General features: G+C 40.0%; 2 protein-coding genes across 4 annotated transcripts in view; one reads left to right on the top strand and one right to left on the bottom strand.

The window, feature by feature from the left end:
- Positions 1-3,900, bottom strand: part of LOC140705582 (uncharacterized) — a 5,287-nt gene extending 1,387 nt beyond the window's left edge. Inside the window, exons 1-2 of the mRNA XM_078383157.1 lie at positions 3,680-3,900; positions 9-136 (exon numbers count right to left, since the gene is read on the bottom strand). Of these exons, the coding sequence (XP_078239283.1) occupies positions 9-136; positions 3,680-3,900 (349 nt within the window). The remainder of the gene's footprint in view (positions 1-8; positions 137-3,679) is intronic.
- On the top strand, positions 131-27,132 carry TSNAX (translin associated factor X). 3 transcript variants are annotated; one of them, XM_072993563.2, is made up of 6 exons: positions 131-3,732; positions 7,404-7,511; positions 8,086-8,200; positions 10,865-10,995; positions 21,398-21,522; positions 24,651-27,132. In XM_072993563.2, exons 2-6 carry the CDS (start codon positions 7,499-7,501, stop codon positions 25,026-25,028), a joined length of 762 nt encoding a protein of 253 aa, XP_072849664.1. In that variant the 5' UTR covers positions 131-3,732; positions 7,404-7,498; the 3' UTR covers positions 25,029-27,132. The 3 variants fall into 3 exon arrangements, with proteins under 3 accessions (XP_072849664.1, XP_020642337.1, XP_020642320.3); XM_020786678.3 differs by having other exon boundaries at positions 131-3,765; XM_020786661.3 differs by lacking the exon at positions 131-3,732 and adding an exon at positions 3,780-3,914.

Here is a 27,132-nt window from a genome sequence, read left to right as displayed (position 1 = left end):
ATACTGACCTCTGTGTCTGGAATAGCCCTTGCCAGGATGTCTATTGAATTCCCTCTGTCCAGATCCTATGAGCCTTGATTCTTTAAATGACATGACTCTGCTTCCAGAACACAGCCAGGCTTGACCTTGCTTGAACCTGAAAAATAAGAAAAGTTATAGACATTACGGTAGAGACATACATATACAGTCATGTGAAAAATAAAGTACACTTTATTTGAATTCTATGGTTTTACATATCAGGACATAATAAAAATCATCTGGTTCTTAGCAGGTTTGAAAATTAGGTAAATAAGAACATAAGAACACAATAAGAGCCCTGCTGGATCAGGCCAAGGGCCCATCTAGTCCAGTTTCCTGTATCTCACAGTGGGCCTCACCAGATGCCTCTGGGAGCACACAAGACAACTAGATAGCTGTCTCCTGATACCCTTCCTCTGCATCTGGCATTTTGAGTTACAGTACTTTCCTTTGAAGCCTGGAGATTATACAGCCCCATCATGGCTTGTAACCCGCAATGGACTTTTCCTCCAGGAATCTGTCCAATCCCCTTTAAAAGGCATCTAGGCCAGATGCCATCACCACATCCTGTGGCAAGGAGTTCCACAGACTAACAACATGCTGGGTAAAGAAATATTTTCTTTACTCTGTTCTCACTCTCCCAACTCTCAATTGGAGTGGATGTCTCCTAGTTATGGTATTGCATGAGAGAGAAAAGAGCTTCCCTCTATCCACTTGATCCATCTGCATAATTTTGTATATCTCAGTTATGTCTCCCTCAGGTGCCTTTCCTCTAGACTAAAGAGCCCCAAACGCTGTAGCCTTTCCTCATGAGGAAGGTGCCCCAGCCCAGTAATCCTTTTAGTCACTCTCTTCTGCACCTTTTCCAGTTCCACTATGTCTTTTTTGAGGTGCAGTGACCAACTGTATGCAATACTCCAGGTGCAGCTTTACCATTGTTTTGTACTGTACAATGGCATTATAATGCTGGTTGTTTAATTTTTAATACAACCTCAAATCAGCAACAGCTCATGACATGGTGTCATGATTTATGTAACAAAAATAAATCCAAAAGGGAGAAGCAATTTGTGAAAAACTAAGTACACCTTATGATTCACTAGCCTGAAGAACCACCTTTAGAGGTAATAACTTGAAGTAATTGGTTTCCATATGACTTTTTCAGTCTTTCACAACATTGTGGAGGAATTTTGGACTTAATTGAGGTTTGCAGGGATTTGTTTATGCATAGCTCCCTGAAGGTCCTGCCACAGTATTTCAATCGGCTTGAGGTCTGGACTTTGACTGGGCCATTGCAGCACCTTTATTCTTTTCTTTTTTTTCAGCCACTCTGTTGTAGAGCTGCTACTGTGCTTGGGATCATTGTCCTGTTGCATGACTCAATTTTAGCCAAGCTTGATCTGTCAGACAAGATGGCCTCACATTTGACTCTAGAATACTTTGGTATACAGAGTTCATGGTCAACTCAACAATCTGAATGCTCCAGATCAGCAAACTGTTAAAACTTCAGCTTTTATAGAGGTGATGAGTTACTCAAGGGCACCTGACTGCTACTTATGGAAACTACCTATGGAAACAGTAAGGGTATACTTACTTTTTCACACATGGCTTCTCCATTTTGGCTTTATTTTTGTTAAATAAATCATGGTACTGTATAATATGTTATGTCTTATTGTTCACCTGACGTTGTATTTACCTAATTTTCAGACCTCCTAAGGACCAGATGATTTTTATTATGTCTTGATACGTAAAACCATAAAATTCAAACACAAAAAATATTTTTCACATGACTGTAACTTAATGCTTTGCCCTTGGGAGACTGGACAGGTAAAATACATACAGAATAGAGATTGCATGTGATTGCTGGAACTGATCCAAAACAAGCCTTTCTTTTTCAATTTGCCAATACTGTGCATTGGCTTAATAAGTGAGTCAATTTATGATATTGAGAAATTAATACAGTAATTTCCCCTCTTGACAGAGGGAAGGGAAAGTGATTTAAAAAATCATATAACTATTGATGGTGTGCTGCATCAGTTCCCTTCTCATATTAAAGAGCCAGTTGAGAATGGCCTCTAATTGAATCTGCACCAACAGCTCTGTTGGCAGGTGGTTCCTCCACCAGCCCTTTAAGAGAAAACGTTTTAAAAATAACTGATGCAGTGCATCTGCAACAGTCTATATACAGTAAAAAAAATTCCCACTTCCCTTGCCCTCAGCCAACTGGGAGAAGTAATTTGCCAATACTGTATCCTGAAGTGGCTCACTTATTAAGCCATTTTACAATATTGGCAGGAGCCATTTCCACGTGAAGGGTTCTTGATTATATCATTCTAATCATGCCCGGCCGTTCCAAAGGAGCCCACACTAGTTTGCTCCCTGCTGCTAGTGTAGCTGTACCATCAGTTTTCAAACTTCCACACTACAAGTAGAACCTGAGAAGCCTGACAAGAGTAGATGGGTGACTGAAATGACACATATGTCTCTTCCAAACATTTTAGCTCTTTAGGTTTGATGACAAAGAATAACTACTTTTGTTTCAGTAATAAAATAAAATAAAAATAAAGAAGATATAATGGTGCCTTAAAGGTAGTGAGCTTTTTGTGGAAAACTCCAGTTCCTCAGACATAAGAATAGGACTGCCTGGGAAATATTTATACCAGGCGTCCCAAACCCCCGGTCCATGACCCAGCAGCACTCTGCAGCCTAGGCAGGACCAGGCCACAAACATAGATCTCCTGTGAGCTTCCCCTCCCAACCCTGTCTTATTTTCTGGGAAACTTGATGCTGTGGCATTTCACACCTGGCAGTGTGAAATGACCCTTTTGATATTTAGTTCCCCTCTCTGAAAGCAATATAAAAGGAAACAATGACAATGATTGGTGGCTTAGTTGATGCCAAGCTATAGATAAGAGATGAACAACGTGGTAATAAGTATCATAATCCCTGATGAGCCTTGTGAGGTGGGTTTTAGGGTTATTTTAGGATTGAAGTGTTATGTCCTGTCACTTTTGGGGGTTGAAGTGCTGTCCAACTGGAATCGATGTATAATGATCCCAATAGGACTTTCAAGATAAGTGAGATATTTCAGGAGGGTTTCTACCAGTTGTACACAGGCACACAAGCGCGATCATGGCCGAATAGCGACTGGAACCCAAGTCTTCAGAGTCCTAGTTTGTCACTGTACCCACTAAACCACACCGGCCCTAGAGGAGAGATTCCTTTAAGTTTTCTGTCTGTTCTAGATGAGACAATCACCACGTCCTCCTTTTATGGAAGTAAGAACCACTGGTTGAAAATACAGGGAGACTGGTATCCAGGTAGAAATAACGCAGGCTGGAGGCAAGCCACGCTTCAGGCCTCAAAAGAGTTTAAAGTAGGAGCTCCACTTCAAATTCTTCTCGTGCCCATGAGCGGGAAACTGTTTCCCTGCCTTTTCAGGGCCAAAGACTACACTTCCCACAACGCCCTGCTCCGGCTGAAGCGGCGTTGCTTCGTACAGGATATAGGTCGCCTTGCAATGCCTGTTTTCCCCCACCCAAAAAAAATCCATTTCCTTCGCCGCAAAACAACTCAATATTTGTTGGCAAGAAAAGCGGTCTCTTTTTTTCTGGCAGGGCCAGAGCGGAAGGAACAGCCCGGAGTGGGCTCGGGTGAAGCTCACCGGTTGTCCAGGACCGTGAGGCAGATCCCGAAGGGCCAGGGGTCCTGATACGTGTGGGTGACCTGACCCAGCCCGGGTGGAAGGCGGTTCGTCAAGCCCTGCTCCGAGGCAGCCACGCGGGAATAGTGACGCGCGGGGGGGGTGGTGGCGGGGGAAGCTGCTGCTCTCGTCGCCGCCGCCGCCGCCGCCGCTGCTTCCCCGGCCGTGAGCTCGGGCATCATGAGCGGCAAAGAAGGTGGCGGCAGGGAGCGGTGGTGTGGGGAGGGCAGGCGGGGGCTTTCTCTGAGGGAACGGGGAAGGGGCGGGAGAGACAAGTGCGGGGGGGGGCCTTCCCACCGCCGACGGCTACCTGCACCCCCCGCCCGCCCGCTTTCTTTGCAAGGCCCTTCTTTTCCTTCTAATGGCTTCGTTGTCCCGCCCTCGCCTCTCTCCGGCTGCTTCACCCCCTCCACCCCCTTCCATGTCTTTTAGGCCCCAAAAGCGACAGGGCAAGAAAGGAAAACGCTTCCTCGGCGCTAGAACTTCACTCTCCTCCCATTGCCTTCGGTCGGTCGGGGGTGGGTGGGTGCCGGCGATGTCTTTTAGCGCCTTGGGGGTGGCCGTCGAGGGTGGTAGGGCAGTCGCGGCGATGAGAGCCAGGCAGAAAGCCAACAGGTCCTGCTGCTGCCTGCGTCTGTGCGACAAATCTTGCCGGAAGCAGTGGCGGCTTTACCCTGGAGCCGCCGCCTGTACAGTGAACTTGTGGTTCCCTAAAATAATAAAAGCTCGTAACCTATGCTTCTGGCCGTGAAGACTGGAAGTCCGGCCATTTCCCGATTGACTGATGAAGTGACATTATCGTGTTCTTTTACTTTGTGCCCTGTTGTGCTAAAGTGCTACAAGCTGCACGAAAGAGGGCTTGCAACACGTTGAAAGACACAAGATTTGTTATGCTACTGAGCTTTCGTGGACATCAGATCGTGGTGTTATCCCTATCTATGCGGTGGTATATATACTGTACCTTGGGAGGGTGATCATTGTGTTCAAATCCTGCGCGTGCCTTTTATATTGAGGCATCCAGTGCTGGTCTGGAGAGATACTTCCTCTGATGCAGCCAGGATCTTTTTATGTTCTTACATACACAGGATAAGCCCTTAAAGGGAATACAGTACAGTTGACCCAAAACATCATGAAATGCAAGAGATGTCACCCCCGCGATTTCTGTGTGTCAGAGATTGCTATTTTGAAATAATGGTGATCAATCTGTCTTGGTTGCTTTCTTCAGGATAGGTTTCTAGTGCAACAGCATCATATTTCTTGTTACCCATTTCTTGCCTGTGGGTGTAATTCACCTATGTAGTGTATTTCCCCATTTATGGAATATCACTCACAGTTCTAGGTGTATCATATTTATGCTTGGGGAGAAGACAGTCCTTGTCTAAGACAGGGTATCCTTTGTTACTGCAGTTGCGTTGTGGGTAGTGTGTGCATATTGCTGACCTCCGTAGGGCACGTTAGCATGTACTGTGTAGCATGTTTAGCCCTTTCCATGCCCTTCTCCTTTGGTGGACTTTTATCATGCTCCAAGACAAGGTTTAATGACATAACCATGTGCCTACTTGAACCTTACCTTTGTCTTGGGTGAAGAATAGCAAAAGTGCCTGACATATGTTGCATTTTTCTTTTACCTGTGTTTGCTTTGGCTAAGTGTTCGGTCTCTTACTTCAAACTAGATTATTACTAGGTTATTCATACAGATGTTTGTGTGCTGAAAATCAAAACAGTAGCATGGCTATCACCATAATAAACGTCTACTTTATCTTTTTAAATTTTGTTTTATAACTATAACATAAACATAAAATACAGAAACCAAAATAGAATTTAACCATGTTCCCCACCACCATACTGTAGATGGGACCTCTTTCAGTAATCTTCTTCTTCATCTATATTCTTATTCTTCTTTTATTGTCCTCTTCTCCAGAACTGCATTGATTCTTGATTTGCTTTCCCTTTTCCTCTTGCTAACACATATTCCAAAAATCTGCCCTATATTTCATAAAAATTACTCTTTTTCAACTCTCCTTTCTTAACCTTTAAATTACAAGTTAGTTTATCATTTATAGCTATATTGCATATTTCATTGTACCATTCGTCGATTTGAAATTCAGATTTTTCTTTCCATTGCATAGCTATTATCAGTCTAGCTGCTGTTAATAAATTGGTTATCAATTATTTTATCTCTTAGCATGTGAAAAGAAATTGATATTGCACTATTGCTCTAGACTGGGCATTGGGAGATTAATGTTCCAACTTCAGCATGTTCCTTTTATATATGTGTATATATGTACACACACACGTATTTCATTATGCAGAGTGGTCTTTAGGTGTCATTTTACCTTATGAAAGACACTACTCTTGAGAGCAACAAAAAGGACTACGTAATGATAGTTATACCAGTCTCTACACCCCAGTTTTATTTATGCCACTGAGTCCAGTGGATTGCTAGATGCACAACTCTATCATCACGAGTCACAATCATTTGCCCAGTTAATTGGGAATATTTTGTGTTGAAAACTGATAGGATTTCTGAATAACTTGTAGGGCACTAAATCGTTACAGTCAGTGTTCCAGTAAACTATACCTGTCATGTATTCTGTACTAGACATAACTAGAACAAAGCTTTGTGTGTTAAGGCTGAATTTCTCTCCCCCCCCCCCACCTGAGGTGTTTCTGGCTCAGCAAACGGCACAGCCTTCACTCAAGTCACAGTACTCAGAGCACATGTTGTTCTCAATTTCAATAGACCCATTTGGTGCATGACAGTAGACTGAATACAGCATTTCTTGTATCATCATTACCATATAATATTAGGAAAAAACAGTCTATAAATAAGATTTATAACAAAAATTATAAATAAATAAATAAATACATATAATCGGGACAGTATTTTTAGCTCATGAAATTAATATGATGTAATAGTGGTGCTCAGTTGTAAGCATGACAGTAAATCTGAATAAAAAGTGCTGTTAGTTTTGACAGTTTCACAATTGTCCTTCGTCCTGGCAGGCACATTTATAATTTGATGCAATTTCACCACCCTTCTCTTAAACCTTGAGAAAAAGCGAGAAAGTTGTCCTACAAGAAGGAGCCTCCATATCATGTGCCAGGTGTTGGAGAGCACAATAAAGCCTTGCCCCTTAATCAGGTGGCCCAACTTGCTGTGTTTAGGATCCTTTCTGGATAGGAATTTGCATCATTAGATGATAATGACAAGAGGAAGTTGCAATGCAGCAACATTCGGAGGGTTGCATTTTGCCCAACCCTTGCTTTAGAATAAGGGTGATGAATCTAAGCATTGTTGGGATCCAGTTCTTATTATCATGGCCAGTGGTTGGGATCCTAGAAGTTACAGTCCCGTGTAAGGGGACTGCAGGTTCTTCACCATTACCTAGACCAGTGCTTCCCAACCTTGGGACCCCAGATGTTCCTGGATGGTAGTTTTAGTCCAAGAATATCTGGGGATCTAAGGTTAGAAATTATTGCCCTGGACTGTTCTATTAATCTTTAGAGATGTTCTGAGTGTTAGAAATTCAGCATTATATCACAGCCAAGATACTACCTTTCAGTGAGGAGCAGGGGTGCTAGAGAGTACCATTTTGACCAAGATTTGTGGACCTCTGATTCTTTGAAAAATTTACTATTATTTGGAAAAAACTTTCTGATTGGCTTTCCTTCACCATTATAGGAGCAGGTGGTTTCAGGAAAAGAAAGCATGACAATTTTCCTTATAGTCATCGGAGAGAAGAAAAAGATGGCATTAATTCATCTTCAACTGTGATTATGGCTTTCAAATGTAAGTAACAGTTTAAAGGCCTAAGAAGTGGTTTATACCTCAAAAATGACTGCCTTTTGTCCAGTAAGTCCCACATTGGCTATGAGGGAAACATTCTGTGGTTATTTCCACAGTTGTGCTACTGTGGTGATAGATATGGTTTTATACCTATCTGGGTTTGATTCAAACTTGGGTGAGGGCCATTGTCACACATGTGAAAAGTTTCATGGAGAAGGAAAAAAGTGTTTTGCATCTGACCCAAATGGAGTTTTTAAAGATTCTGAGTTAGCTGAATTAAAGGTGTATTAAAGGGAAAAAACATGAGCTCATCTCTGTTAGTTATACAGAACAAGTCAAGTTTGAAAAATATTTTTTCCCCAGTTTTTTAAAAAAATCTGTCAAGGATAGATCTGTGTACTGTAATTTGTATTGCATCAGTAGTATTTTAAATATTGATCCATTGAAAGTAATACAGTAATTCATTGCTGGTTCATTGGACTGTAACTTGGCGAACTCCTTACCCTTCCCTTTCCCCATATATATATTCAGTTTGTCTTTGAATGAATTGTTCTTGTCTACCTTCTATTCCTTTCAGCATTTCAGCTGGAGCTTGATACAAGACATGATAAATATGAGCGGCTTGTGAAACTTAGTCGGGATATAACTATTGAAAGTAAGAGGACCATATTCTTATTGCATAGGATTACCAGGTGAGTGATTTGAGTGGTTTCTAAAATGTATTTTATTGTGATTAACAACATGGAAGGAAAGAATTCCCTTTTTAAAAAAAATGTTGACTGAAGATCAAGAGTTTGATTAGGAGTCTGTTATTGTGCAGGAGTGAAGAAACTGAATGTTCTCTTCCTACACCACTGATGAAGGTGCAAGAGTTGCAATTTCTGTTTCTTAGTCTTGCATTTTTTTTATTTGTTTCTGCTGGATCAGTGGAACATCTTATTTTGTTGTGTCTGATCTATCAGAATAACTGCATACACTGACTATGTTGTTTCAGGGGAAAATCCTAGCTGTAGGGAAGCTCATTATAGCAAAAGTAGAGGAGAACTCATTTGGAGTTTTACAGTGATAAATCTGGAGATAATTAGATCAAAGGAAGGGCTGGGAAATGAGGAACCAGCATCATCCAAGAATTCCTTTAAGAAAGACAGGAAGGAAAAGGGGATGCAGTTCCACTCATTCCTGCTTCAGTCTTGTTATGAGCAAGAAGGAGAGAGATTTATGGAAAAACTATGTAAATTAATAACAGATGGGCTTGTGGGCATCTCTTGGGCTGTGGTGTGAAGAGAATGCTGGATTAGGGTGGCCATTGGTTGGATCCCTTAGGGCTTCTCTTACATTTTATTTCCCATTGTGTTGACTGACAAATACTGCAGAGGCATATGTTCAGTACAGATGCATATGCATCTGGTTCCTAACTGTTGAAAACCAGGGCTTGTTGGGATAAGGAAACACAAGAGATAAGAATCATTATAGTGTGCCCCCATTTTGGGAAGCATGTGACTCTCCAAATTTAAAATACATGACAGAAAAGAACATGCATATTAGGAAAGTAGTTAACTGCATACCACTAAAATACTAGGCTTTGCAGAAAAACATGTTCTTTCAATTCTTCTGCCTTCCTGTTTCCTTTTAGTAGTGCTGCTATAAGTAGTTGTAGCCTCTGATTTAACAGTAGCAGTCTCTAGTCTATCTTATAAACTGTTAGACAGACAATGTGCTGATTATAGTGAAAATGAGCATCACTTCTGTGGCTACATTGAGGCAGCAGCCATTGCAGCTGCTGATGTAGCTCCACAGATGATGGTGTTAAGAAGTCTAGACAAATAAAAGCTTGTCTTACAATCTGTTAGATGTCACCATATTGCATCCATATCACCATTCTTGTGTTTTAATAATGGTGCTTCTGTGTTCTGTCAGATTAAACAATTCACTCTCCATCAGCCGGCTTGTCTGAAATATGTAGTTTAAAAATGTTTACTTTATAATGTGCCTCTTAAACTGCCTGGAATGCTGTGTAATAATACTATGATGTAGTTCACACTTCAGATATGGATTACTTTATTATGGCATGTGTTTTTGAAGGTCCAATTCTTTTTTCTCACTTGCATTTGCCAAACTTGATTGTGGCCCACATAGGCCGATGTTAATCTGTGAGTTGTTATAGGACTTTTTCTTTCTTTTTCCTTTTTTTTCTATGATTGATGCATCTAATTTACTGGCATTTGTTTAGAAAAAATCTTCTGTAATGAAGAATTTTAGATTTCTTATCTGATATGTCTCATATTTAGATTAAGTGGGATGTAGGTGGGATATCCTACGAAATGTGGGACGTGGAATGCTCTCCATTGCTGTTCCAGTTAGTGATTAATAACCCCACCTGAATATTCTTCTCCCAGTCATTTCACAATTATTTCTGCTCTTTTTTTGAAGTTGTTTTTCAGAAGAGTCAAATGATTTTGAAAGCCCTGGGATTTATTCAGCTCTGTTGATACATACCTCTTCTGTAGTTGCTTCAGCTACATGAGCACCACCACTTCTGAATTTTTAATTAGAATGTCAATTTCCCAATAATTATATTTTATATTTTTTTTTGTGCAGATTTAGGGTATATATTTATGAGTAATGCCATTTTCATTTTGGATTAATAATTTAGAATAATTACTACTTTCTGTTTTCAAAATCATATGGACAAATTTTATTAAGAAACATGTTTACTGCTTTATGTACCACGGTAAGGTAAAGGTAAAGGTTCCCCTTGACAAATTGTCCAGTCGTGTCTGACTCTAGGGGACGCTGCTCATCCCCATTTCCAACCCATAGAGCCAGCGTTTGTCTGAAGACAGTTTCCGTGGTCATGTGGCCAGCGTGACTAGACACGGAACACCGTTACCTTCCCACCATGGTGATACATATTTATCTACTCAAATTTGTATGCTTTCAAACTGCTAGGTTGGCAGGAGCTGGGACAAGCGACAGGACCTCACTCCGTCAGGTGGATTTGATCTTATGACTGCTGGTATTCTGACCTTGCAGCACGGAGGCTTCTGCAGTTTAACCCGCAGTGCCACCATGTCTCTTGTACAATGGTAGTTAGTATAAAATGGCAAAGTGACAATCAAACTATCATGATCCTGAGTATGACCTCTTGAGTTGCCTACCTCTGTTCATTAGACCTGGTTGTATATCTATAGGTGTTCTGTGTCTTGTGTAGTGCAGAATGATGAATTTTCAGTGCTGATCATTTTACATGTGTTTTACACAAACTAGTTTAACACAGAATGGATTGTAAGCAATGGCTATAATAAAATTGCTTCTTTGTTGACGTTCCAATTGTAATTTGTTTTGTGTGATCACAGTGCTCCCAGTGGGGAAGAAATACTTGTAGAATCTGAGGCCAAATTAGATGCTGTAAGACAGAAGATAAAGCAAGTAGCACAAGAATTGATGGGAGAGGATTTGTATCAGTTCCACAGAGCCATCTCTCCAGGTATGTATAAAAATAAGGGAAGGAAAATTGAGAACAGGTACAACTCAGGATACTTCAGTCTGATTCTGTTTCATGATTTGGTACGAGAATATTAGTTTTTGATTCTCTCCACAGTGGCTGATTGGTTAATGTCCTCTTGGTTTTCCTAGTATTTGATTATGTTAGTCCAGTGTGCAGATCTAATAGGACAGATTTCATACTGTAGAAAATTAAAGTAGAAATTTTCATGTATGATGTTTGTGTCATATTGTTCTGTTCATGGTTGCTGACATAGGCTTCTCTAATAAGAAGAACCTGCATGTATAATATTTGGGGAGGGACTATAGCTCACTGGTAGAACTTGTGCATTTCCTGCTGAAGGTTCAATTCCAAGTGTCTCCAGGACTGAAGAAACTCTTGGCTATGTTAGCAGAATAAGCAGCTGACGTGGATTCAGGCTTTGAAAATCAGCTTGATTAGCAGAGTATACATTCTTAATCGGAAAAAAATCACATCTACACTTTTTTTAAAGATGCATTTGTGTTAGTATATAGTAAAGAGATCCACTGAGATTGGGAAAAGAATAGGAATCCTAGTTCTAACTAAGAAGTAGATGCAGAGAGCCATAGCTAGAGAACAAAGGCAAGATGTGTCTTCTGACCTTCCAAGAGAGGATCAAGGCAGAATTATGAGAAGAGACATCAGCAACCTAGGAATATCAGTCCTGTTTGAAAGAAAGTCAGCATAGGTAAGAGCAGGTAAAGGATGGTCTAGGGAACCTGAGGAGCTACTTCTCCTCCACAAAGGCATATATATGCTTTCATCAGTGTAAGTGGAATTGCATCCAGTCACCCCTGAGAGCCTGAAACCCTGTAATACTGTTGTCAGTCTGTGTTGTCAGTATTGGGCTAAATGGTCAATCTTCACATAAGGCGGCTTCATATGTTCCTGTGTATATAAGGAATACATGTTCACAGTTGTTCCGCAGCGTTTCTCTGTTTGGTGGTTCATGCAGGAAGCAGTTCTGAAGCAGATTTGAATGGACAAGTGTGGGGATTGGTTTTTCACATTTTTATTTTTCTAAATCAGTGGTTTCTACTTGGGATAAGCCAGGTGTTCTTGAACTGCAACTCCCAGAAATCCTGGCCAGCACAGGTGGTGGGGAAGTCTGGGAATTGCAGTCCAGGACCACCTGGGTAACCCAAAGTTGGAACAACTGTTCTAGATAGATTTGCCAATTAGACAATAAAATATATATCAAGTTTCATTGGTCAAACCCTTGTGAAATACCTAGACAAGTAACTAAGATGACCTGCTGAGTCTTCATTGCAGAAAAAAGAATAGCTGCTGGGGCAATTTATTCCTGAATCAGTGGACCCCAAGTGTAATAGATGGCACAGTTTTTGTTCATCTTTGTTCTAATTTTTGCCTATCTTGGAAAACCAAGAAAAAGCAAAGGAGGGTACCGTATTTGCTGGCGTACAAGATGACATTTTGGCCCTGAAAAACATGCCTCCAAGTGGGGGGGTCATCTTATATGCCGGGTGCACTTCCAGCAAACCCTCCCTCCCAGCGAAGTCACTTACCTGGTAGTAAGACCGAGTAGACCGAGGTCCTCGGTAGCCTGGGAACAGCCTGACTCTAGTGCCGAACAGCTGACTGTTAGGAACCAGCAGAGAGGCGGCAGCCATTTTGAGATGCGACCACATGGCTGCTGCCTCTCCAAAATGGCTGCCGCCTCTCTGCTGGTTCCCGACAGTCAGCTGTTCGGCGCCGATGCTGTCCTTCTTCCAGCAAACCCTCGCTCTCTCCCAGTGAAAGGAACCAAAAGCGGCAAAACGCACTCTCCCCATGATGCAGCCAAAGCAGGATCATGCATGCGGAAGAGGGTGTAGTCTTATATGGCAAGTATATAACAAACTCTACATTTTGAGTGGAAATGTTCGGGGCATCGTCTTATATGCCCAGTCGCCTTATACGCCGGCAAATACGGTATTAATTTGTTATATATGTTTTGAAAATCAGTGTATAGAAAGAATATGCCAATACTGTATCTGCTTGTGCAGTAAGTGATCTATTAGTAAGATTATTGTGTTTTCTGAAGAGTTTATGCATCTGCTTTCCATGACATTGAAATGTACTGTTGTCTGTTAAGTACTGCCTTCTGCTCCTTCATCATTCTAGCCATCTGTATGTACAAACACACATCTACAGTCATTCTCAAGTCTGACAGTAGTGCTCTGTAATGTGAAATAAAAACCTCAGATTCTGTATCTCAAAAGAAACTAGTTTAATTAGCTCAGATCTTCCTAAAATACTATCTGCTGGCTTGAAACTATACATGAAATGTTCACTTCTCTCTGTGTTCTACATAATCTTTTTCATGGTGATCCAGATCCTCATTCTTGTGGAAAATGTTTATTTAATAATAATAAAAAAGAATTACAGTAGTGACTCCATTTACATAAAAACAGTACTGTTAGGGATGTGCATGTATTTAATGTAACAACTGTATATCTATAAATAGAACTGCTACAAGTTTGATTCTTGGGAATATTGTTTGCCATTTGTAGTTGTGAAATGCTTTTTTTGGGGTTACTCCAAGCCGTTGTTCTTTTGACTTAAAGATAAAACAATTCTGGCAGAGCACAAAAGAAGTTTCATGCTTTCCCTCATTAAGAATAGTGCTAGTGGCACGCAGAACATTTCCCCAAAGGATGCTTGTTTGAGCTCAGATGCTGAGTATGGTAGTAATAATTGAACAATAACAAAAATGATGCCTGTTTTCTACACGTTCTTTAACAGTACAGATTGTCCCAAGGGATGATTAAATAAGCAAACAAAGAGATACTGAAATAACTAGTTAAAAAAAACACGTAGAGCCACTCTGGCACATTGTTATGAATACAGTACTGTTCTTTTGGATTACTTTTGAAGTTGAAATAATTGTGACATAGAATCCGTCTCTTAGTATATATACTTCCTATAACATATAGGAAACATTCTGATTGCTCTCCTCATTGGAAAAGCAAGCAGAAAGATATCCCCATGTAATATTCAGTCAACTGACTGGAGATAAAATACAGGATTACACTCCACCCTGCTCCTCTTTCCGGTTGGGAAGGCAAGCAGGGATGGGTAGGGGGATACTCAATGTAGGCTTTCCTCTCTCCCATCTAGAAAAGCACAGAGGAGAGCAAAACTGGGTGTGTTGAGCTGCGCTTAACATGTGGTGTGGCTGCATGTGGGATGGGAATCTGGCTGTCACACCAAAATGGTTGTCTACCCCTGCTTTTGAGGATATGAGTCACTTGTTTTTAAAACTGATGAAGTGGATGCTTGGAGGTGTCAAGTGATAATAAATGTCTTCCTTAGTCTCATTGTATTTGACTGCAATGTTGCTAATATGCAAATTCCGTTTTGTATATGAAGGATAATGAAATCCTTAGAATTGTGCAGTGGTGGGGTAGGAGAATAATTAAAGGTCATTCATTTCAGTGTCTTTGCATCCAAAACATTTTTATGTATGAGCTTGTAGCATGAAATATTGTGTATGAGTAGAAGTTTGAAGTGAGAGCAGTTAAGATCAAGGTGATTTTTAATGTATTCCATCTTTGCTCGTTTCTTACGATAGGCATACAGTATTTACTTAGAACAAAGTCCTGTTACTTTCAGTAGGACTTGTTTTCTAGAAAATGATCATAGGACTGCATTCTTGATTTCTTTCAGTCTTACAGTTTAGTACTTTATTATTTATATTTATTTATTAATTTATTTATTAAATTTATACCCCGCCCCTCTAGACCATGTGTACTATATGCATAATTGGTGTGCACAGGGCATTACAGAATACTGTATAAGAGGACAGGTCCTTGCCCAAGGAATATACAGTCTAAAATTTACCGCAGGAGAAACAATAGAAGAGAAAGAGTAGCACAGATAAAAAGGGGAAGCAGTTTGCAGGTTCAGTTGCATGTAAGAGTTAGTTGCTGATTGGATTGTAGTAGATTCAGATGGCTTACTACTCAAGTGTGTGAGGTGTGGAGTGCTACACCTTGTGTTTTTGCTGCTGCATCATATTTTGATGGTAGGGACAAATGTAACACCATGCTTCTTTTTAAAATTGCTTCCAAAGGTACCACTCCAATTTTCTTTAAAAATGAAGCATAAAAAACCTTGATTTTAAAGAAAATGTCACTTTTTTTTTTGCTCCTTCAAAGTATAGTGGTGTGGCAGCTCTTGAAACAGTGGAAGAGTTTTGGAAGTTGCAAGACAAGCTACAGTACATGCAGTTCCCCACAGTAGAACCTGGGAAGTGGAAGGTTGTACCAGAGATCTCAGGGAACAGTGGATTTTGAGGAGCGATTTAAAAATAGTAAGAAGGATGGAATCATTCAGAGTTCTGGGTGGCAATTTATGGGATATAGAGAAAAGGGGGTATTTTGGGGGGGGAGGGACAGGAGACCTTCATATGATGGTGCAGTTGTTGGAGTGTCTGTGGCGGGCAAGGATGTATTCGTATGTATATGAAAGCAGAGGATCAGAAGGTGGCTGGCTATGGATGATTTTGTGTTGAGTGCAGCATAAAGTGATGAGAAAAGGGAAGGAGTTCTAGGGCAGACTCCTTGATAGGCATGGATTAATTCTGAAAGGACAATAGGAATTTACAGAGTAGAAGATTGTGGCAGTCCTTGTGAGAGGTGATCAAGCCATGACACAGAATTTTACTAAGGGCATAAAAGAAGGGCTATAGCTTTACAGTGTTGTGAGAGGTAATGCTACCCAACTTGAGTGGCTATGAGGAGAAAGGAGTGAAGCTAAGGAGAAAGAAAGAGAGGTATCAGAGATCAAACCGTCCTCTTCAGCAAGTTGGCTAGTAACATATTCAGTGGATAAGACAAATGTGTAGAACAGGAGGGCTTGAGAGGAAAGATAAGAAATGTGATTTTGGGTGCACTGAGTTCATGCTGATGATAGCATGCATGGGGCTGCTTTCTGAAAATGGTACCTTGGTCTGGGAACTTTAGCTGATGTGAAACTTAGTAGCTAGACAGCTAATGAGAACGGCTTGTATTTTGCCTGTTCTATTTTCAGGTATATATTTCAAGGTGTTTTTACCTGTGAAGCAAGCTCTACATGGTTTTGAAGTCCTGCTTGAAGAAATATTTTCTTGTATATTTCGTTACCCAGATCCTAAGGTTATTATCATAAATTAAAGGTGTTGTGAGTGAATTAAAATAAAAGTGTTCTTGCTAGAATTACTGTTAAGACTTTTTTTATCCACATGATACACAAATGAAATTGTATGGCTGTGATTATTTAGCTATTGGTGAATACTGTGATTTTGTAGGTGCCTTTCTTATGGACTTCCAGTACAATAATCAGCCTTATGGTTTTCCATTGCTCCGCCCTGCCTCTAACTTTAATTATCAGTAGTGTAATGAAGAAAACAGTAATAAAGCTTATTATAATTATTGTCAAAGTTGCAGTGAACATGACAGTAGTTATTGATTGGCTGCCTTGACAGGACAGAGTATGCAGAAGTTCCTAAGAATGAAAGGAGGTTACACTGAATTGGAAGAGGAAAAGCTCTGAAAGAACGTGAGGAAGAAGAGAAGGCAGCAGATAAGAGTCTGCTATGAGAGAAGAAGCCCAGAAGAAGGAATATAATAGAAATGCACTGGCAATAAAGAGAGAATTGCACATTAATTTGAGATAATCAGATCTTTGCTTTGTAGGCCTATACAGTATAAGCTTTACAACAGGTACTGTGTGTGTTGAAGACAGTTGCTCATAGTAGTCTTCATGTATTAACGGTCTAGAAATGAATGTTTAAGGAACACTAGTTGCAAGCAGTAGCATGACATTGAAAATATTTAGTGGGAAGTAAGATATCCTCATAAATTTCATAAGAAGGAAGTGGGCAAAGCCATTGGGTTGCTGAGCAAAATAAAACAGCTGAATAACACAGGAACAGGATATAGCTGAAAAATTACACGAGTTCATCCCTTTGTTGTTTTTGAAAACAAGAGATGGAACTCCAAAGGTGGAAGTGAAGTTTCCTGATAAGACTACTGATGAGGCTAATTTCATCCCTGTCCAGATTTTCTAAAAAAAATTTTTTTTAAAATCATTTACCCTAAAATAGTTAGATTTTTGATTTGGGATAGTTATTCACTTTTTTCTATTGTTGTAATTTTGGAAGAGGTACCCATGTTAGTCTGTATAAGCATACTAGACAATGCCATTGTGTTGATGATGGACCACGTCTGTCCGTAATAGATGTCAACTTGTTTCCTTCAAATAGATTTAGGTTCCAACTACAGTACTCTGTTTGCACTCCCCTGAAAAATCAACATTTAGTTTCTGTTTGATTCTGTAGTGAGATTGTAAATTAGCACATAATTCCCACTTTGGATATAGATTCTGCAGTGTAGAACTGAAAACAATTATAAAATTAAAATGCTGAGCCTAGTCAGCATTTCCTTTTCAGTGGCAAAATGGTGAAATCCAGCAAATTTTAAGTGCATCTTGTAAGTCCTGAGTTAACACGTCCTGTTAAGTGGGGTTCAGTGGGTCTACTCTAGTTGGGCCTGACACTTGGATATCAGCTCTTAACATTTTATGCAAAAAAATTTAAAAATTATTTGCTTTAAAACAGTAAGGCATTTGTTAAGGAAGCTAAACAACAAAAGTACTGCAGACTTCAACAAGTGAGAAATAGTAGCTTCTTATTCTAGGACTTGAGAGACATTTCTTATTTGCCAGGACTGTCTTGAATGCTGCCTTTAGGGCAGTGGTCCCCAGCCTTTTCCCAACTGCGGACCGGTTGTGTGTATGTGTGTGTATGTGTGTGTGTGTGGTGCGGCTGCAGGGGGTGGAGCTCGCACGCATGCACATGTCACGGTAGGGGCGCTTGCGTGCATGCGCACAGCTCACTCATGGGGCGGAATGCACTCATGCGCATGCACATGATAGCACTCGGGGGTGGCTCACGCTCATGCACACAGCGCACGCAGGGGTGGAACGCGCTCATGTGTGACGCTGCTTGTGGAGGAGCACTCACAGGGGTGGGTAGGAGATCTGTGTCTGCTGCCTGGTCCTAGATAGGCTGCAGGCCGCTGCCGGGGTGCGGACTGGGCGGTTGGGGTCCTCTGCTTTAGGGTACAGGTTGCTGAACTGCCTGTGTAGGTTCCAGACATGCCAACAGGGCTGAATCCAGTTACTCCTACCTAGAGTAAACCTGCTGCAGATTGGTCACAAATAACTTCTAAATGTACTGTACCAGTTTTAATGTATAAAGGCCTTTCCTGGTAGTGGAAAAGCAACAAGGAGGAGTGAGCCAAATCTCCCTTTGTAGAGAGCTTAGTTCTACAGTGGGATCAGCCACTGCAAAAGCCTTCATGTGAACCTTTCCTATAGTTTGGGGTTTGTTACTGTGACTCAGATCACTTAGGATGGGGTATTTTTGCATTGATGTTTGTTTCAACTCCTTGGAGTTTGTGGGGCTAATGTAATTTAAACATAATCATGGCCCTATTACTGTAGATTGTTTCTCCAGACTCTTGCTCTTTTAGCATTTGCATTTTTGGGTAGATCTAATGGAAATTAGTTTGGGAGGAAAAGGCAAGTCTTTTTTTCTTTAATGCATTTTCCTAATCAAGCAGAGGATTTTTAAAAAATAACCATTACCAGATGATAGCAGACACACATTTGTTATTTGTTGCATAAATTACCTGTCCTTCTTCAAGAAGCTCATAGCAGTGCTAACTTGACTATATCAGATACTTTGCCCAGCGTTGCTTGGTCAGCTTTATAGCCAAGTAACAGTTTGAACCTCAGTTTCTTGCTTCCAAACACTCTGGCCTCTGCAGAGAACTACCGTATTTTTCGCTCTATAAGACGCACCTTTCCATAAGACGCACCATTTTTTTAGGAGAAGAAAACAGGAAAATATGATCTGTTTTCTTCGCTCCATAAGATGCACAGACTTTCCACCCCCCTGTTTTGTGGGAAAAAAGTGAGTCTTATGGTGCAAAAAATACAGTAAATTTTAAAAGGAAACATTTGAGGCAGGGAATCTTCAAATACTAAGAGAAGGTCAAGAACAAAATAGTTTACAGATAATAGATTATTCATTCCTGAATATTTTTAAGAACGAACTGCTTTGTTATATTTTGAAGATGCTTTAGTTCACTGGATTGACTAGTGAACATGCTCCCAGACCTCTGATGCTTCAATCAATTTTCTGAAGACTACTTCTTTTTTTTAATTTCTCCTTGTTTAGGATCCTTTTTTTAAAACATTAAGAAAACTTTCTTAAAACACTAAAGAAACTAGCTTTTCATGTGTTTTATAGTGTCTATGAAGTTCAAATGGTTTCTGGAAGAAACTAAGACATTCAAACCATCTTATATTGGCCAATTTTCTGTGATATACTTTGGAACCTAACCCCAGTGGAATTGGAACTCCCCCCCTTCCCTACTGCTTTAGCCCTCTTTATTGCCAAAATTCTGCCCCTAAGGGTTTTCTAGGCCCCACTTCCACTGGATCCTGCTTCTTAAACCATTCATTCCTGGCCATGGAGTAGAATCAAAGGGAAAAATACCAGTATGAAAGAGTATGAAATTGCTGTTGGGGACTGTAACAGTAACATTGACATAATACGAGTAGGATGAATCTTGAGAGTTCTTGGGCAAAATGTCAGCATTTCTCTACTATTGTGCTAGCCTGTCTGAATATCAGAGGAAGTGCTGGCAGATGTAGTCACAGATTTTTAATTGGGCCTCCCAATGTTCACTCCAGGAAAACAAAAGCAGTCTTATAAACTATTCCTTTGCTGGCAGCATGGTCTTTAAGTAACCGTTTTCTTGGAAAAGACCCAAAACTGAGAGGAGAAGGAGGAAAATATTTTTGGATGGAACAGTGAAATGGGATGGAGATTTTTTTTTCACCTTGGGGATTATTTGCTGAAAGTAACGGATGTCCTCCATTAAGTTACAATATAATATATTTAAACATCCTTTTACCTTCTTATTAAAAACATCTTATGTCAAGGTCTTGGGTCATTTTAAATGTCATTTTCAGACTGTTTTTTGTGGAGGACTTCTGAAAGGCACGTATTTCATGTCAAGTATATTTGACTCTAATGAGGAAAACACAGTTCAGTGTTCATTAGTTAGAGCCTAGAATTGCTGTGTTTAGGACATGGAAACCAATTTTTATTTAATCAGTATCCTGCCTTTCTGTTTTGAAGATCTTAAAGCAACCATGACTCTAAAATTAGGGTAAAAATGTTATTTAGCCAGTGAACCAGTCACTTTCTGAAGATACAAATGATGTCTTCAAACAATGGAGGCACTTCAAGCAGGGGTAAATAACCACATTTTGAATATTTATTTGCAAGATGGTAACACTGAGAAAATGCAAAGTGTGCATATGGAACTAAATAGAATAATAATCTTGATTTATATTATTAATGTTGCCTCTACAGTAGTGCCTTGCTTAACGATTTTAATTGGTTCCAAAAAAATCATCGCTATGGGAAAACATTGCTAAGCGAAACGTGGTTTCCCATTGAAATGCATTGAAAACCGAATAATCCGTTCCAATGGGAACGGATTGCCGTCTTTAAGTGAAAATCGCCATAGGAAACATCGCTAAGTGAAACACAGTTCCCCAATTGAAATGCATTGAAACCTATTCAATGCATCTCAGTGGGGGAAAAAATTACAACAAATTTAAAAAGAGTCGGAACAAAGTCAAATTAAACAAAGGGTTTATTAAGTGCACTTATGATTTCAAGCATTCTAAACATTTTTTAAACATTTTTAAACATATAAAAAACAACCAACATGAGGCTGTCAAAACCATCGTTAAGCAAAACAGGGGGACCCAAACTGTCATCACTATGCGAAGCATGGTCCCAAATATCGTTATGCGAAAATCGCCCATAGGGAACATTGTTAAACGGAGCGCAAGATCGCTCCAAAAAAAGTCATCGCTAAGCAAATTCGTTGTTAAACGAAGCGCTCGTTAAGCGAGGCACCACTGTATTTTATTATATTGCTTTTATTTTTATTTTTTATTGTTAGGCAGCCAGAGTAGACTTCAGTCTACATGGGCGGGATATAAATTGAAATAATATTAATATTAATATTAATATTAATAATATTAATAAACCAGATGTTATTTTAAGTGACTTATAGTCCAACATATCTGAGAGTACCAAATTGGAAAAGGCTGTTGTCTATGATAAGTAATCTTTGACTTACTAAATGTTCATCCATATCCCTATTTTGAGCTCGAGGATTGCCTTTCTTTTGCCAGGTGCCCTTAAAACATTTGTTTAAAAAATTATAAAATCTACTATGAATGATGAGAGTAAAAGATCATTTATTTTATTATGTTTCAACTCATTCAGGTCTTCAGGAATATGTGGAAGCTGTCTCATTTCAGTATTTTATCAAAACCCGATCATTAATTAGCATAGAGGAGATCAACAGGCAGCTGATATTTACAGAAGATGATAAAGAGGAACAAACAAAGGTAATAAAAGAACATGAACTACTAATTAACCATGACTTAATCACTGCTGTCTTTTACAGAACTTGTGTTCTCTGGTGAAATTTCTGTCTTATTTAGTGTGGGCTGTGTCTGGTGTTAACTTTGTGGTCTTCCTCTTGTATAATTGACATTCTCTTTTCTTTGCAGTAGCCCCCTGGATGTCCACAAAATGTATTCTTTACTCTCCAGAGCAGATTTGTGGGCTGCTGAGAGGAGGCAGAGTTCACTCTGTGGTTATCGTTCCACTGACAAAAGGACTTGGCTGGCTATAGGAACATTTTAATAGATAATACAGCTGGTTTTAACTTAGAACAATATTACTCTGCTACCAAAATTTTTAAATCTGGAAGCAGGTTATTTCCCCCCGCCCCACCTCATTCCATTTCTAGAATGTTTAGTACACTCTCTAGCAGCATATTTTTATGTACTGTACCATATTTTTCCGTTTATAAGACAATACCCACTTTTCTAACTTCAAATTAGAAAATTTGATCGCTGCTTTCCCTGCCACTTCCTAAGCCTGGGGCTTAGCAAAAGGAGGGGGAAAGCAGAGATCAAAGGGCTGCAGGACCACTTTGCTTGCTGCTTTCTGCATCCTTTTACTAAGCCCTGTGGGGCTTAGGAAGTGGCAGGGAAAGCAGTGGTCAAAAGTGATCCTGCAGCCCTTTGCTCGCTGCTCTCCCCTCCTTTTGCTAAGTCCCGTGAGGCTTGGCAAATGGAGGGGAAAAACAGCAATCAAAGCGCAGCAGCATCACTTTGGACTAGATCAGATGGAAAGCTCTTTAATCTCTCTAGATTGAGAGTGAAGACCAAAATCCATCTGAAATGCATGCGGGATTTCTTCTTCACCGATGATGCAGCCATTGTTGCCCAACTAATGAATTGTTTTAGTAAGGCCTGCCAAGATTTTGGATTAACAATCAGCCTGAAGAAAACACAAGTCATGGGCCAGAGCGTGGAGTCACCTCCCTCTATTACCATCTCCACGCAAGAACTGGAGGTTGTTCATGATTTCATGTACTTTGGCTCAACGATTTCTGATACTGTCTCTCTAGATGTTGAGCTGGATAAATGCATTAGCAAAGCAGCTACCATGTTGTCTAGACTCACAAAGAGAGTGTGGCTCAGTAAGAAGCTGACAGCATATAACAAGATCCAGGTCTACAGAGCCTGTGTCCTGAGCACACTCCTGTACTGCAGTGAGTCCTGGACCCTTTGTGCACGGCAGGAGAGGAAGTTGAACACATTCCATACGTGTTTTCTTCAGTGCATTTTTGGTATCATCTGGCAGGACAAAGTTCCAAATAAGAGTAGTCCTAGAACGAGCTGGAATGTTTAGCATGAAACAGCAATGTCTGCATTGGCTTGGGCATGTCGTGAGATGGTTGGATTCCAAAAGATCTCCTGTATGGAGAATTAGTGCAGGGAAATCGCCCCAGAGGGAGACCACAGCTGCGATACAAGGATATCTGCAAGCGGGATCTGAAGGCCTTAGGAATGGACCTCAACAGATGGAAAACCTCAACATCTGAGTGTTCAGCCTGGAGGCAGGCGATGCATCATGGCCTCTCCCAATTTGAAGAGACACTTGTCCAGCGGGCCGAAGCAAAGAGGCAGTCCCGAAACAAGCAAAACTAGGGAGCTGGACAGGGGACAGGTTGTATTTGTCTTCAATGTGGAAGAGATTGTCACTCTCAAATTGGCCTTCTCTGCTACACGAGATGCTGTTCCAAGACTTCTGTTCAGAGCACGTTACCATAGTTTGTCGAGACTGTAGGATGCCTACAAAGACTTTAATAATTTTTAAACTATTTTATCATTTCAGGAACTTTCTATACTCTCTTAAACTTTTTTATGCCCAGTATAAAAAAATGAAAAGAAAATATCACTTTTAAAAAAGCCTAGAAATGTGCCGCTTCTTAAAGACAAGCTTGGGGCTTTACCTTTGGTAGTCACCACTTTTTTGCTGCATAATAATGCAGTGTTACAGAAGAAACCTCAAGTCTTTTAATTTGCATATTTACAAAGGAAATCCAGTGAATCTTGCAGATCTTTCACATATTTTACCCACGATTAAGATAAATGGATTAAAGTTGATTGATTCACAAATGCCTGTTGTGAAAAAAAAACTTCTAAAAGTTCAGTTTCTCAACAAGTGGTTGCACAATGCAACAACTGAGCAATTCATATGTACAGTAAGCAGTCTTGTGTCATCTAAGGCCCTGATATGTTTTATTTATTTATTTATTTATTTAACTTATATTTTGATGTTTTCATAATGATCATGCTTCACTCTAAATATTCATCATAATGTTTGCCCAATTTGAGCTGTTGACAGAGGACTTGTACTAGAAACAGCAATGCACCAAGTTTTGTTCTTCCAGATGACTGATGATGAATACTTGAATTTAGTTTTGTAAACTCAGATATGTTCCGAGGAAAAATGGTTCATATATTTGCAGCTTAATATAATACGTCTCAGACTGTGGAGATTGCATTTGGAAGTTGTAGCAAAATACAGTGGGGCTTTTAAATCACTGTACTGTAACTCATGAAAAATATCTTCTGGTGTTGCTCAAACTTGAGGAAAGGTGTACCATATGAGAGGGAAGAAGGTTGGGCAATGGCAGCTTGTAAAGGAGGAGTTCTGCTTCTGTTACATCACTTCTGTCTGATGTTCAGCCATTTCCCTGCATTGCCAGCTCCTCAAAAGAAGGTTTTCAGATTCGATGGAAAGCCCCGTTTTGGGAGTGGCCTTCTGCTTGCATAACTTTGGGATACAATCATGTACTGGAAATTTCCATCCTTAGAATGGACAAAGAATAACTTAGACATTCTGACAACTGTGTCTCACTCTTTAAGGTTTGCTAGGAATAGAAGTGGGGAAACTTATTATTTAGCAACAGGAACAACATAAAGATTTAATACTTGACTTCATGGAAATAATTGGGTGACCTTTATCAACTGTGGCCATGGATTAATTAGCTCAAAAGCAAGATTATATGCTTTCTGAAAAGATATTTATCAGATTGGTTTTCCTCATGAACTGTGTTTAATCAGTTGTAATTTCCTTCTTTTCTAAACTGTGTTGCACTCTGTTTTACTGATAGCTGTCATCAGGCTGTGACAATGAGCAAGAATGTGTTTGGAACCTGAAGGTGACCCCTGTGGATTATCTTCTGGGAGTGGCTGATCTAACCGGAGAGCTGATGCGGATGTGCATCAACAGTGTTGGTAATGGTGACATAGACACCCCATTTGAGCTGAGCCAGTTCTTGCGGCAAATATATGACGGCTTTTCCTACATAGGCAACACTGGACCTTATGAAGTTTCTAAAAAACTCTATACCTTGAAACAGAGTTTGGCAAAAGTGGAGAATGCCTGCTACACTTTGAAAGTCAGGGGGTCTGAGATACCAAAGCATATGTTAGCTGATGTGTTCTCCACCAAAGCAGAGATAATTGACCAAGAAGATGGGCTTTCTTAAAACTTGTGGAAACCTCATGACCCAAAAGGAACTGTAGAATCAAAATAAAGCATTTCCATGTTTAGGATTTGCTTATTAGAAATACTATATGTTTATTTTAACCTGGCCACATTTAGGGGCCAGATGAAGAAGCAGGATAATATGTATCCTCACATATTTCCTGCATAATGGCTTAATATGTCACTTAGACTGGTTTGACAGTGACAGATCGGCTTTCCCCTGTTTGCGGTCAGAAATGTCACTGCTTATGTTATGTATTTTAATGTTATGGACCCACTTCAATCTGTCTGGGTCACTTGCAGCATAATCTGCTCAGTGTTGTAAAGTGTTTTTTTTACCTGTACTATTGTGTTTCACTATCTGAACCATCCACATTTATAAGGGGAGATAAACAAAATGTTATGGTGTTATAATCAATGCACAGAACAGCAAAGGATTGAAAAGAAGTAACAGCTATTTGGTTGTGGGAAAATGTACTTGGGAAAGGTTTGTGACCTAAGTCTGTTCGTTCCTCTTTTGGGCCTCTAATCCATCTATTAAAATGTTTTGCCTCAATGCTGGCTTCTGTTGTTTAGCTGGTTTTTATTCAGGAATTGAGAATAAAGCCATGATAGGACTGGAAAAACCTGCTATAATTTAGCATGCATATGTTTGCAGTAGAGGCAACTGTTTTTCATTCTGAATAAAATCATTATGCTCATAAAAGTAATATACAGTTTTTATTCAGCTGACTACAATACAGTATGGTCACAGAGATGCCCTTTACAATGGCTGGGGATGATGTTTTACATCCCCTGGACCTCTTCTCTCCTCACTCCCCCCCCAAAAAGATAAAGAATTAAATTCCCATTGCTGGAGATCTCCAGGAACAATGCCTTAAAAGAAAGTGCAGCCCTCTGCATCTCATTTTGTCCCAAAGGGCTTTTTGTACAACCAGAAGTGAATTACTCTTTTGGGACTGGTGTAGCCACAAAGCCTCCTCTGGAGCTTGCTCAAATCTGGCTTAAAGAAGTGAAGTTTTATTTCCTTAACCCTCTAGAACTTGCCTACCTCTGGCTTAATGCGTGGTGGGTCTTTTCTTTATTGTGGGTTAGATGACATCAGAAGACTCAGCCACCCCCCAGTGTCATCTGCTCACTCCCTTCATCCAGGTCAGTGGGCTCACTGTGCAAGCTTTCCCCTACTACTGCAAAGCACAGGTAAACGGACATTCTGTGGTTAACTTCAGTCATTGAGATAACAGCAGGAATCCCCTTGGCTTTCTCAATTGGAAGGGTGAGCCACTATGATCGATATGGAAAAATCATATTTCCTCAGTAGAATTTAATAAACTAGGAAGACATGTTTAAATGCACAGGCTTTGCAGTAAGATTGAATGAAGGTAAATCTACCTTGAAAGCCCTGTTAGGGTCACTCGAATCCAGTTCTGGCTTGAGAGAGAACATTTTGAAGTATGTTTGAAAGACAAAATAAAATTGGATTTCCCAGTATCTATAAGGCATATGTTCATGCTTGTGCATGTTTACTGAATCTCTAGTTTCTCATTAGTAATTTTTCATGATCTTCCTTCTTGATTATTCATGTTAGCTTGGATCCTGACTTTCTGTCTGAAAAAGCAGTTATATTCATGGAAAGAGGCCTTCTTTCCTTTTTAAAACACACTGTTTACCACAGAACTCTGCTTCTGAAGATGGAGGAATCTTTGGGAACTATGTAGGATAGGTTCGGGTGGTGCCACTGAGAGAAGGAAAGAGGAGAAATCTATTATCATCTTGTAAAAATGGATGAATAAGCTAGAATCCAAGTCAATATGTGGAAACAGTTGATCAATCCAGATTGTCAATGGCATAGGGAAACATAGTGGCCTTCCCACCTACTTGATGCTTCTGTACTACAAATGCTTACCCTTTTACCATGGCATGCCTACTTTCAGATGCATGATATGATGATCAGAACAAATTTTTGTACTAGGTAAGCATCACACGTTTTCCCGTGTTGTAAAAGTGTATAAGAGATGTGCCCTCTCCTATTATTGAATGTAATATGTGCTAGTGTTTTTACATCCTTTTATACAATAAATTAATTAAAATAGCCTTGTAATAAA

Source organism: Pogona vitticeps, chromosome 1 (genome assembly GCF_051106095.1).
Source record: "Pogona vitticeps strain Pit_001003342236 chromosome 1, PviZW2.1, whole genome shotgun sequence".
NCBI classification, from domain to species: domain Eukaryota; kingdom Metazoa; phylum Chordata; class Lepidosauria; order Squamata; family Agamidae; genus Pogona; species Pogona vitticeps.
The sequence above is the reverse complement of the archived record's forward strand: the minus strand, read 5'-3'. Positions and strand labels throughout refer to the sequence as shown.